Source organism: Diuraphis noxia, unplaced genomic scaffold, assembly GCF_037042655.1.
Source record: "Diuraphis noxia isolate RWA-SAM2 unplaced genomic scaffold, SU_Dnox_SAM2 contig0005, whole genome shotgun sequence".
Lineage (NCBI taxonomy): Eukaryota > Metazoa > Arthropoda > Insecta > Hemiptera > Aphididae > Diuraphis > Diuraphis noxia.
In genome coordinates, this window is record NW_028301715.1 from 37,048,768 (window position 1) to 37,063,157 (window position 14,390).

The 14,390-nt window shown below is 28.2% G+C and overlaps 1 protein-coding gene across 3 annotated transcripts; it reads left to right on the top strand.

Annotated features, from left to right (window-relative positions):
- The first annotated feature begins 1,367 nt into the window (after positions 1-1,367).
- On the top strand, positions 1,368-13,399 carry disp (RND transporter family member dispatched). 3 transcript variants are annotated; one of them, XM_015517947.2, is made up of 12 exons: positions 1,368-1,874; positions 4,420-4,552; positions 5,746-5,869; positions 6,350-6,526; positions 6,861-7,023; positions 7,957-8,174; positions 8,244-8,420; positions 8,481-8,613; positions 8,700-9,132; positions 9,199-9,586; positions 9,656-10,201; positions 10,283-13,399. In XM_015517947.2, the coding sequence occupies exons 2-12, from the start codon at positions 4,542-4,544 to the stop codon at positions 11,159-11,161; spliced, it is 3,249 nt and encodes a 1,082-aa protein (XP_015373433.2). In that variant the 5' UTR covers positions 1,368-1,874; positions 4,420-4,541; the 3' UTR covers positions 11,162-13,399. The 3 variants fall into 3 exon arrangements, with proteins under 3 accessions (XP_015373433.2, XP_015373432.2, XP_089084900.1); XM_015517946.2 differs by having other exon boundaries at positions 1,369-1,874; positions 6,858-7,023; XM_089228774.1 differs by lacking the exon at positions 1,368-1,874 and adding an exon at positions 2,768-4,124 and having other exon boundaries at positions 6,858-7,023.
- Positions 13,400-14,390: the final 991 nt, after the last annotated feature.

Genomic DNA, 14,390 nt, shown 5'->3' on the forward strand with positions numbered 1-14,390 from the left:
TTTAACTCTCTTAAAGCCTTTTATATCACTCCTAACCTTTTATTTATTCTTAATTCTAATTTAGAAATAGTTATAATTTAAATCAGAACCTTTATATTGGAGGCTGGCTTCAGCATCTAGTCTTATTATAAATATAGTGTATTATTTAAATTTATTGTTCATTTGTTGAGCTATAATTGCACATACAAAAAGCTGATTAAAAAAAGGTCAATTAGGGATTAGTCAACGACAAATAAATAGAATTCTTAAGGAAACTACAGTACGTATTAGTAGACAGTAGACAAATCAATAATAATTTAGATATATTTCATTATAGGTAAAAAATATACAAACACTAGATCATATTATTATAGATATAATTGAGTATGCGACATATTTTTTATTTAACTTTATCTTTAAATAATTTAGATGGGAAAAATTATTAGGTTACGACTGCTAAGATGACATATTTATGATATTGGTACCAATGGTACCTGTTGTTAAAATTTGTAATTTATATAAAGTTTAAATTACAAATAATACTTTGCCATCTAGGTTCTACATTTTAAAGTGGATGCTTTTTAACCGCTGCCTGAGGTTAGAGTTGTTTTCAGAAATTTAACATTAGTGATGATACTTGAAGGGTTAACCCACCATAAAGTATCAATAGTTGCAAAAAATCAATAAATAATGTTTCATTCGTTCATTCAATTCAATTATTTTTCAAATCTCCTCACCCAATATTTTTTATGGATTCGCCACTGATTTGTAAACTTTATATTTTGAAATATTACCTACTCAATTCAAATCAAGTCCACTCTATCACAACTCAATTTCTCTGGAAATTACAACTTAAATTTTAATTTTTGTCAATGGTCATGGTCTATTGTTCTGTGTGACTGTGACTAAAATGTTAATGTAAATTTACAGATAAATTGTAGGGTTAGGGTTATTCTAATTATGAATTTATGATAGTGGTATCCTTTCCTCTGTTGATTAGCTTGTATTTTCTAATTACCCAAATTTATAAATCTACATCAGTGTGACTGTTTATTATAAGTATTATTTCACAATATTTACATTGTCGGACACTGCATTTATTTGATTATTCATTGTTAGCCTTTTCTGTTAGGCCCCACTTTCAACGTATTAAATGCACAGATGACAGATCAGTGAAATCCTATGAGATTTGGGTAAACGTTGCTATTCCCCACCACCTTATCTTCATGTATTAGAAGCCGATGTGAAGTGTGAACCGATCGAACCAACAGGTGTCTTGGTCGTCAGTGGGGCGGTGGTGGTGGCGGTGGTGCTGATGCTGGATGTACCATGTACGCATGTAGCGAGCCGCTGTACAGCCGTACAGGTGCAGTGATGTCGTTGTTTCCATGGGAACCGTGATCTCGCCGCGCTTTCCCGCCCGTAATCACTTGTCGTATACCGCGTTACCGCGTTGTCGGTGGCGTTACCGCGGCGCCCTGCACGGGCGCACGGCCCGAACAAGCCAAGGCTCTAACGATCTGCCGAGTCTGCCGACCCACGGTGACGATGACGACGACGACATTCTCTCGCGCTTGCCACTCGGGCGGCCCGTCAGTCTCCTCAGTGGCTCAGTCGGCGGCCGGCGCTCAGTGCAGTCAGTCCTTAGTGCTGTGCCGTGTCTGCGATGTGTACTGATGGGTCGTCGCCCGTTGCAGATCGCACGGATTGTGCATCGCTTGTTTTCATTTATCGTGCGTGGCATAGATCGTCAATATTAAAATTTAACGTCGACATTTGCGAACGTCTGTGGTCGTTGTAATATACATAACCATTGCGGTATGCGTGGCGTTTAATCTTCTTTCGTGTCGTCTTCGAACCAACCGAGACCGACTAGTATAGGTCTGGTAGACTAGGTATGTACCAATGTACCTGCATGGCTACATGTAATAATAATATAATAGTTATGCTATAAAGCGGGGCCCATCTAACCGAGACTATGTGTGACGTTTTAAAAATTTTATATTAGAATGTAGTATAATTTTAAGGGATTTGTATGTCTTATTATAGGATATTCCGAACAACATTGCGTTCTAATTATTATTTACATGTTAGTATGTTACATGTTTTACAATACGTTTGTAATACGGTTCTGTTTAACAATATAAATGATTGTCTATTTGCCTCCAAATGTGTTCAAGCTTGTGAGAAATCAACATTTCTTATCAAAGTGTTTTTTTATGTAATATATATTCATCTGTAGGTATTAGGTAACACATTGCAATCCAATTTTAACAATTAATACATATAACTACGATTACTAATAGGTACAAAATAATAATACAGTAGTACACTAATATAAGTAGCTAATACATTTATAAAACGAAATAATTTCAAAATATACAATAGATTGACCCAGTGGTTTGTTGATTTTATATAAATCTATCTTAAATAAATGGTTAATTATATAGTTAACATGCTTTTTATATAGATCATAGGTTTTTAGCTTGTTTATAATGATTTTATCATCATTCATCAGTATAATATTGTGAATAATGACAGGAATTGACTCCGATATTAACAAGATCTTTTATTTTAAACTGTATTACCATTTACCTATGTAGTATTTATGTTTGCTCATTTAAAACGTCCGCTTTTTAACGATTACCTATACGTACTAATGTACTATATGTGATTGTGGTCAAAACTGACGCTTTTAAAACTACAAAAAAATATATTTATTATAATTATTCATTTTAAATGTATGCAGGTATGTAGCACATTTCGGTATTCGAGAGATCATATTATTTTCCTCGTAAAATCACAACATTTACATTACAATATACATCAATAAATACGCGCCAAACCACCGACTGCTCGAATTCTACCATTAATACCAGCTGGTATAATCGTTTTCGATTGAGCACGTCGTTTAACAATCATTATTCATTACAGATTTAGGTAAAGAGTTATTATTAGGTATACCTGTTGGGTATTTCTCATCTACTGACTACATTATTATAGCACGCCGTATGTTATGAGTTTTGGGCTAATTAATTTTTCTTGACTCTTAAGCTTAAGCATATAAATTGCCTCGTAAATATTGCCATGTGTTTAGGTGAGACGTGTAAAATGTGTTTGGTTAGGTACAGACGGTACAGTGTAATTTTAAATCGTCTTGAGATCGCACTTGTAAAGTAAGACTATGAGATATATTATTTGTACGACTTGGTTTAAACAATACCTTGCTCTAAAAGATGATATTAAATGTATAAAAAAAATACAAAACATTTTGAATCAGTATCTATCAAAATTGCGTTATAAGTTTATAACTTACTGCGATTATAAATATTAGTTCTACTTTTTGTGATGTGCACATTCATTTCCTTATAGTTTTATTCAAACGAGAAGGTATATTATGTGAAACTATAGCATCGTGTTCGTGTAATATATCAATTATTTGAAATATTTACAAATCTCATAGACTTGCACATAATTTAAACTGCACATTTTTATGAGCGATGTGATTATTATTATTGACTTAATACCTTTGATAATTTTTCGATAGTTCTACGGCTCCTATAAATCATAATACAATAATACACGATACTCGCATCTATAAAAAAGGATAGGTATTTTAGTTACCTATGACTTGTACTGCAGTCTGCAATACTCTACAACTCTAACTGCACATTTTTATTCAATCATTTAAACTTATCGTAATATTGTGATGAATAATGGTTTTGTGTTGAACACGGGACGAACATTGCTCCGCTACCACCAAACCATAAATTGACCAGATCATAATAATCTACATTATTATTAAGATAATGGAAAATACTAAAATCTATAGATTAGAATATTCTGGAGTATTTGAAATATATTAATAATTGGAATCTTATCATAATAATATTATTGCCATTAATTGTTATTTACGACCTAAGACCGGTGTCACAATTGTGTTGTGGGTATTCCAAAATATCGAAATTCATACCTACATTTAAATACTACTGGACAAATTATAGTGGAAAGTCCACTGCGGGATATCCGTAAGTAGTGTTTGCACCGGCCAAATGTCGGCTATATAAAAAGTAATAGCCATGTCCAATGCTCCAATGTCCATGTGGTTAATTTTTCAAAGGAATTCCGGAAGTGCCAATCTCAGTGTACGTATAAGCGCCCTTGTCTTATTAGTTATTTCTATTGCTACCGTGATTCATTGCTATTTTTTTTGTTTCATATATCAATTAGAAATGTAAAATAGATTTTGATTTTGCTTATATATGAGAGTATGAAACATAAGTTAAACATAGTTGGCAAAAGATAAATCAGTGGTTGCCTGTTGGGTTAATAAATATATTTATATTTGCAAACTAAATAAGTGTTTCTAATGTGTTTAACTTTAAATTAAGTTAAAAAGAACCATGTTTAGACTTTACATTAATGTATTTATATTTTCAGGGTATATAAATTGATGGTTGGAATTTTGGAAGAAATTAATTTATAGTGTATTATAAGGTGCCTACTACACATTATTCGATTTTGTAAATTAAGTCTTCAATTTGTTCTCTGATTTTATTAAAATGATTGACTGGTAAATATAACATTATATTTAATTTTTTCATTAAGTTTATATAATTTTAGACGATTACATTATTGTTGCATATTTTATGAGTATTAAAACATAATAAATTTAAGTTTCATTACATTTTTGATTTTTGGCGAGCCAATAAATTATTTTGTGACATAAATAAATAAATTTACCATAGTTTTCTAAGTATTTTGTTCGAAACTAAATTTATAATTTTCTATTAATGTAGTTTAAATTGTTTCATAATCTTAATAAAGTAATACAAACTTTATATCATTTTCCAAGTATTTTTTATGAATAGTTATTAATATAGGTGTAAGTAGTGTGGTCCAGGGGTCAAACATCTAAATTTAATTTAGCCCTTCCACCCTAAAAATTTTTAAGATTTTACATACTTTCAATATTTTTTAGGGGTTTTTTAATAGGTACCAAAATAGCTTTATAAGAATCGATTTGAGCTTCAGCTCCCTCCTCCAAATCTTTAAACACTATTTGTGCTTATGGGTATTATAGATTTTTGATGTACACCTATTCTTTGTATATTTTGAATTTCTGTGTAGATATTTATATTTATTTTACCTATATAATTCTACGATATGCATGGACACCTGGGACCTAATAGTAACTATTAACAGTATAAACATTACTATGTTAGATACAAATAATAGGTATAAATGGTATAATTGATTTATTTTTATAATAATCAATTGTGGGTGATGTTTTTTGATATGGTTATATTTATAGTAATTTAGTTGTTAGGTAGTGACATGTTGATTTAATTGACATAGGCAAGTAGGTATTAACTTTTGTGTAATTTGGTTATTTAATCTATTATTTTTCTTATTGTTTATTTTTTTATTTTTATAATAAATTTAAGTGATTTTTATACATACATACTTGCATGCTTTAGAGTTTATCTTTTATGACATTATTGCAAATGCTGATACAATTTGTGTAATTATAAATAATTGTTTGTAATTGCTCATAACTCATAAATTATAATATTTTAATAATATAGTTTAGTTCTAGTTAAAAAAATAAATTTTTGTGATTGTATTGTCTTGATGATATAATGTTGGTGAATTTTAATTATTATTTCTTAAAATGAATTATTATTTTAATTTAGTATTTTTTATTAAAATTTGTCTTTATTTTTTCATTTATTTTTATTTACATTATTTTAAAAATTATTTTAGGTATGTGAAATTATTAGTAAACCATCCACGTAAAGTAATAGCGACTGTGGTGTTATTATGTAGTAGCACTATTCTTATACCCTATTTTATTGGACGCTTACCAGAGTTTTCACATCCTGAACTTGTAAGTATTTAAAACTTTTATATTTATTTAATCAATTATGATTTATATCTAAAATATTTATTTTATCAAATCGACAAAAAAACAATTTTAAAATGGGAAGGAGTAGATTTTATTTATGAATGTATTATGTTAATTGTTTGATTTTGTCCATGATTTTTTGTCAGGCATTTAAATTGCTTTGTTTAGATTAGTTAACATAATATTATGGTTAAAAAAAAAAATAACAAAGAAATAAAGAAAGAGAGAATCCACCCTTGGCTGAATGAGTAGAATACTGCTAACAGAACAATATTTCATAGCTAGAATAACTTTAAATAAACTAAAAACTAGTTAGTAAATTCAAGCTGTTTTAATATTAATTTATTTTGTTTTATAAAATAATATTGTGAATTTATTATATACAAAACATATCTATTGCTACAAACTATACTATATAATTTAAAATTTAGTTATTTAAATAATGTTTTATGTTTTAAACAGGGTTTTGAGACACGTGGTACTGAAATCGGTAATCGTCAAGTGACTTGGGACAATTTAATTAAAGCATTAGAAAAAGGCACAGAGATAATAGATGATATCACACGAATACCAACAAATATATTACCACAACAATATAAAGATATGGACTTAAAAAAAAATGAAGTTTTAGTTAATTATGTAGGTTATTTTTAGCATTTTTTTTAAATATTTTAAATAACTTAAAATTCAATGTATTTCAATTTATTAAAAACTATGATCCTTTGGATAGTTTAGTGAAATTATATTATTTTTTGATTTATATACAATACTATCTAAATTAAATATGTTGATTACAAATATTTAATTTTGTACATTTAGTTTTGATGAGAGAAGTAGATAAGAATTGAATACTATTATGTTCTTATATTGCTATATGTATTTTTACGGCACTATTCAAATGTTTAAAATTTAGATGCTTGTAAATAAAATTTTATTTATGTACAATATTCTATAATTTTTTTATTCATAGAAGAATTTGAATTCTGATACTGAGTCTACAAGTACAGATTTAAAGAAATTTCTACCTCAAACGTCTCCATTAGATGATGAAATATTTGAAGAAACTGAAATTATGATTCAACGAAATGATAAAAAAAGACGAAAGAATAGATTAGATTTTTTTTGTTCCAAACCAAGTTAGTAATATTAATTTTTAAATGCTTTTAAACTTTTAATTTAATTTTAACAGTTCTATTTTATTTTACTAGTTTATATAGGTATTAATCAGATTTTATGACATAATTATTTTAAGATACAGAAAAATATTTATTAATATAAATTATTATGGATAAAGACTAAAGGCTAAAATTGTTGTGCATTGAGGATTCTAAATAAATATATAATTTTATATTGGATGTCTTGAGCATTTTAAATTTGTAGTGCTATTTTTTTCATATTATGCATTCAATATTATTTATTGTGGGTATATCATTAACAAAAGAAAAAAGTTATATGAATTTCAGATTAGAAAATACCCTAAAATGTTTATTATTTTCTAGATAATTTTGAATTTGAAATAATAAATATAGTTTTTTAATGATTTTAATGTATAGGTGTATTGTATATCTCAGTACTTACTTTTTAGTGCTATAAATTGATGTCTTGTATATTGTGGTTTGAGGAGAATAAAAAGTTCTTGAAATAATATACTTCTTGGTAAACATGTTTTGGGGATTAGATGTGTTTCAAAAGTCTTATGTAATTTCAATATTGACTGAAAAGTGGTTTCTGTGTAAATATTTTGTGTACAGATAGAGGTTGAAAATCTCAATCATCAATATATTATATTTTTAAAAATTGGGGTAAATGATTTATGGCATTTTATTGTAATTATCTACTTCGATTTTAAAATTTACTATCACCATTTCTTTAAAAATATTATTAGTCAGCGATGTTTTATTAAATCTTTTTATTAAATTGGTTCAATTTTAAAATAGATTAATATTAGGTTAAATTTGTGTGTTTGAGTTTGAAAATTGAATCAAATACACAACATCAGCATCTTAAATTTTTAATTATTTAGTACGTTCATTATTGTAATTAAAATTATTTATTCTTATGATTTTTAGCGTATGATCATGCAAGGGTGGTATTTACATCCACTAATGGTGAACATTTATTTACATATCAAGCAATCAAGGATATGTGTCTTATACAGGAGCATTTAGAAAACTTAGTAGCATATAAAGATGTTTGTGATATGCAAGACCATGCATGTTGCCCACCGTGGTCTTTGGTCAACTATATTACGTTGTTAAGAAAACATAAGTCTTGCTCTGAAATTACGGTATTTTGAATAAAAATTAATTAGTTTTAAATTTAAAGTACTAATTATGTTACATAATATATTATTTAGCCTAGAGATATTAATGCAACAATGACAATACTTGAAGGATGTACTCATTTCTATCATGACAATAAGTTGTTTGAATGGCAAACAGACCATAAAACAATACCTCGCCAATGTGTTCAATTTAGTGGTGTTTATAATTTAATGCATTATCATTTAGACGTGAATTTTATGCCACCACATGTAAGTCAAATTTTTTGTTACATATCTACGTAATATATACATATACATATAATTTTTTAGGCTCCTACTAATATTTTAACAAGTTCAATGATGTTTTTACCATTTGGAAAAGGATCAATTGTTCATGTATATGAAGCAATGAAAGATGCTAATTTATCAACACCATTAGTTAGAATTTCAGCGATTGATTTTGGTAAGAAATATGTTTTAAAATAACTTAATGATAAATTATTATATATAAAATTTATATTATTATATAAATATATTAATTATTTTTAGGCATTAAAGAAAAGTTATTTGATCTTGAGCTTGTCAGGGATATATATCTAATTTTCCTGAGTATCTTTTTCATTATGTTATGTGTATTATTTTACACTTGGTCAATAATAATTACAATTGTGACCTTATTGAATATACTGTTTTCCTTATCTGTTTCCTATTTTATTTATACATTTGTGTTTCAAATACATTTTTTCCCATTCATGAATGTCCTTGCCATAATTGTACTTATTGGAGTCAGTGCAGATTCATCATTCATCATGTGTGATGTGTGGAAAGTAATCAAGATCAATGATCAGGCTGGATCTTTGATTGATGTAATTTCTAAGACATTAAAACATTCATTACTATCTATATCATTATCCACAACAACGACATTTTGTGCTTTTGCATCATCTTTTCTCAGTGCTATTAATGGGATTAGTTGTTTTAGGTATGTTTATTAAAATCATATTTATCAAAAAATATTTTGTTCTTTTAATCATTATTATTTTTTTAGTATTTTTTCAGCTATGGCAGTTTTTGTGAATTTGTTAATAACTGTAAGTTTACTGCCATCCTGTATTGTACTTTTAAGCTCAAAGAACAGGCATAATATTGTGTTATTTGAAGTTGGACCCGTTAATAAATTTCTTTCAATGGAGAAAATGCTACATGGAATTCAAACTTCTTTTAATGCATGGTTATTGAAAATTGTGTTTCGATTTCGCTGGGTGTGGATAGTATTATTTTTCATCTTAGGAATTTTGAGTATAACTATAATATGGATATGGCCAGGCATGAAACTACCAGAATCTGTGGAATTTCAGTTGTTTCGAGAGTCTCATCCATTCGAGCAATATGATTTGGTATATAAAAACCAATTCTGGTTTGAAAAAATTTTAAGGGTAAGTCTAACCATAATTATTATTTAAAATATAAATTCAACTGTATCATATTTAATTTTAATTTTTTAGATTGATAATAATCCAGAAAATCGTGTTCCATTGCGCTTTGTCTGGGGTGTGTTTCCCAATGATACGGGTAATCATTTGGATCCAGAAGATCATGGAAGTTTAGTGTATGATCCAAACTTTGATATAGCGCATCCAAAGTCTCAAAGTTGGCTATTGCAGTTTTGTGCAAATTTACGTTTACAACCTTTCTATCGAGCTGTTGGCGGACCAAAAATGACAAATTGTTTTATGGAAACTTTTGTTAAGTGGATGGGCCATGCATGTTTAAATAATCTTGAAAAAGATCGATGGCCATGCTGTAATTCTTATGAGTTTCCATATCCAAGAAACATATTTCATTTTTGTATTATGAAAGCTATGTATATTGTATATAATACACCAGTTTCCATATTTGTCCCTTCTGCTGCAGGACCTAAGTTTTCAAATCCATTATTTCATTCAGATAACCAAACACTCATGCCAATCATAAAAGCTGTTGTAGTAGAGTTTGAGAGTAATTTTATTTTTACTACATCTTATACGGATATGGAACTCTTTTATAAACAAGTAATTTGACTTTGATTTTATATAACTGTATACTAATAAAATTTTTTTGTTTTATGTTAAAACTGATTGTTTACAATTTAGGTTGAGTCATGGTCATCTAAAATGATGGAAACTGCTCCGCCTGGTCTCAGAAATGGTTGGTTTTACAGTCATCTTGGTTTCTATGATCTTCAAAAGACATTAATTGAAGATACTATAATGTCAGCTTTTATTGCAATTTTTCTTGCTTTTACGATAATGTTCTTTGTAACTACAAGTATTTCATTAACTGTAATTACAGTGCTCACCATATTTTTTATCATATGCACTACAATTGCTATGTTAGTTTTGATGGGTTGGCATCTCAACGTCTTGGAATCTATCGCTACTTCTGTAGCTATTGGTTTATCTGTTGATTTTAGTCTTCATTATACTATTGAGTATCAGCTGGCTTGTGAAGATTCACCAAGAGCAACAGCCATTTCAAAAGCATTGTCTTTAATGGCTTGTCCATCTTTGATGGGTGCAATCACGACTGGTGCTAGTGGAGCATTTATGTTGCCTTCAGATGTTTTACCTTATGCTCAGCTCGGTATCTTTTTGATTATTATAATGTTCATAAGTTGGTTTTACTCAACTTTTTTCTTAGTATCACTTTTATCAGTATTTGGTTCAGATTATGATCATGGACCATATCCATATCGTTGTTGTAAGAAATTACGAAACATAAATATGAATGAAAGACATAAAAATCGTGCAAGACACGCTTCTCCATTTTCTAATGTTGCTTCAGAGTCAACTGTGTCATGTATAAGCACTGCTATTGTTAATCAATCTACAGCTCAAGAGTTGGAAAATTTAACTGTTCCTCCTCTAAAATTCCAACCTTCTAACACAAGATCTGTTACTTCATGTTTATATTTGAATGTTGATGATAACGACATGGTAAAAAAAAATGAAATTAATGCTGTACACATTTAAAATTCATCCATAGTTAAGTATTTTTGTTTGGTATGTGAGTGTTACTGTGACCCAGAAAAACATGAACAATGTTATCTCATTATTTATTAGGTACCTATCTAATATTAATACACTTTTATAATCTTATCATGCTCATGAAATGATTTAATAAGTACTTCCTGTAATGTGTTATGACCAGAAAACCAGCGTGATACTCAATGACTTTAATCAGCAACAGATGAACATTTACTTATTTACCCAGAGGGTGGTATACAATTACCCAACTCTCCCTTGACTTTAAGGGTTTCTTAACTTTTTAAGTGGACTATCTATTTCCACCGCTGAAAGTTTAGCTATACCATAGGACCTTGAGTTTGGCAACATGAGCCAGAAGTCACAGTGAGATATTACCTATCATACCTATTTGAATTATAAAATATTAGTGTCTGCTACACAAAATATTAGACACATAATACAATTTTTTTATGTGGGGATATGATGACATATAAGCACTTATTGTTTTATGTGAAAGAAAAATTAGTAATTATAACTATAGTATTACAGCTATTATTATTAAAACTGTTTGTGCTCAAATAAAAGTGCATTAGTGAATAAAAAAATATTGATTTTATTAATTTGAGCAAATAATTAAAATACTTTATGATTATAAAATATTTAGTTTGTTTTAGTTTTGATCTCTTAGTTTGCAAAATTATTGAGTTTTTATTATTTTATGAAATTTTGGAGGTTTAATGTTTGATGTATTTTATAATGTTATGTGGTTTATTATTATATTATATATAATTAATATGATATATATGCATATATATATTATATAGGTACATACTGTGTGATTATATTATAGTTTAACAGACTACAATGTAATGTTATTATATTCAATCATATTTATCATTTTTAACCATAGAAGACTAAAGTAGTATACTTTACACTTATACATTTATATTATGTTTATTAGTTTATTGTAACAAAAAGACATTCCAAAATATATATTGTAAACAAGTTCATTTGACTGAAAGGTAAAGAGAATTAAATGTATTTTTTTGAAAATATTTTCTGGCTTCTAAAAATATAAATTACATTTTTAGTCATTAACGTATTGCCTTTACGACTCTTACCTTTGCGATTTGTGTAACTATATAAACTAAGTCGAATTAAGAAGTAATTTATAAGTGAGATTGAGAAATATAACTAATATACACAATATAATTATTAATTTATTTTTTTAATCAATGTTATAATTATACAATAATTGTTATTAAAGGATGTCAGTGCGTTAATTATTTTTTTAACCAAACTATGCGCAACATAACAAATTTGTTTTTAGCAGAACCAATATTGTGTCGTTAGTGTAGACATGTACTAAAGTAAATTATCATGTTAAAAGTTAAGAATATTATATGCGTTTTTACGTTAGCTTTTTTAAGATGTTTCAATTTTAAAGCAATATATTATATGAAAATTATCAAATATTGCAACATTTTAGTATTTTAATCGTATAACTCGCGTAAAAATTTAAATTACCTAGGTACCGTATAAAGGTCAACGTAAGAACATAATTAATGTTCTCAACTTAAGGGATGGTCAATTTTCTTAAATGGATCAACAACCACATAAAATTTGTTTTGCTGAACGTAAATACTAAATGTCCTGTGTTGCACGTTTGGGTTATATGGAGAAAACAAATAGTGCACTGATATCCTCTTAATTAAAATTATTTACAATGGCGGTGGCGTGCAATATTTTCATTGTAGGTATCGTACATTCAAAACAAAATAAAAACCATCCATTTGGAGGCACTTATATCCTAACAATAATCATTTTTGCACGCGACTACGCTATAATAGAAAGTGATAGGGTTTGGTGTCTCATTTCAAGCACTTGCAAGCACAAAAAAATGTTTTTACAATTTACCATTTGCGCTATCACTTAATTTAACAACATAATAAAATATATTGCTCATTAGCATTATAGTTGTGTAAAATAAATTGTTAACACTAGGTTGTATGATTATTTATGAATGTTGGTTGATTTTCTTAATTGTTTAAAGTATCTATATTATATTGCGTTATTATGTTAATTAACTATTTTATGTAATGTAGTTTAATAATATAATATACTATAAATGCATCTATATTAATTATTAATTATACATGGAATTGATTTGCATTAAATATTCTGTTGTAATGAAATATTGTTTAGAACTGAGTATAAAATAAAAAGAAACTAAAAGGAAATCAATTTGATTGCTACTTATGTTTTTTGTTTTATACGTTTATAATGTATGATTTATGGCTGTCGTAAATCGTAATATCATTGTATGCAGATACAAACCTAAGGATATAACCAGCTTACCTAGGGGAGTTACCCGTTTCCACCAAAATATTATTAGCCGTTTCCGCCATAGCCCTTTTCCGCCAAAAACGAAAAAGGTACGATTCCCGTTTCCGCCAAAAGACATTTCCACAAAAAAAAGTTTGGAAACCAATGGTTTTAATTTTTAAGCAATATATAATGTTGTGGTGTATATAAAATAAAATAGTAAATAGTAATGTTAAATGCAGTGGCGTGGCGAACTCGAATATTTTCAGAGGCAAGTATATTTTCAATTTTGCGATACCCACCAACCCATCAACCATAATTTTGTCTCCCAAATCCCAATTGGAAATAGAGTGAGGGGGGTGATTGCTTTTCACAGACAATTGTACTTATTATGTAGGTATTATTGCCAACTAATGGTTAGTAACCACTGCCTACTGAATACTAGCTTTCGTTTATATCAATATTAAACAATATTAAAATATCATTTTCTGTGTTATTTTCCTAAATTCGTTATTATGAATTTAAACTATTTCCCATTCACTCAGTGTCACACATCACCCACCGAAAAAACTGAGAGCCGGCCGCCTCTCGATTACCCCCATCGCCACGCTACTGGTTAAATGTAGTTAATACTTAATAGCAATGACATTTGTAAATAATTGCGAAATTGCAAATAGGTACAACAATGTATACAGCGATAATCTTCGATAATTGTTGATAATCATCGATAACGAAAGGAGGTATATTATATTGTATTACTGTATCATAGTTTATTTATAATTTGCACACAATAATTATTTGACTAATGTTAAATTCTTATATTTTAATTCAGTATCAGCTGTTCTGTTCCGTGTTCGTCATCAGTTTAACAACAGTTAATACGATTTTCAAAATGGAATTTGTTAATATT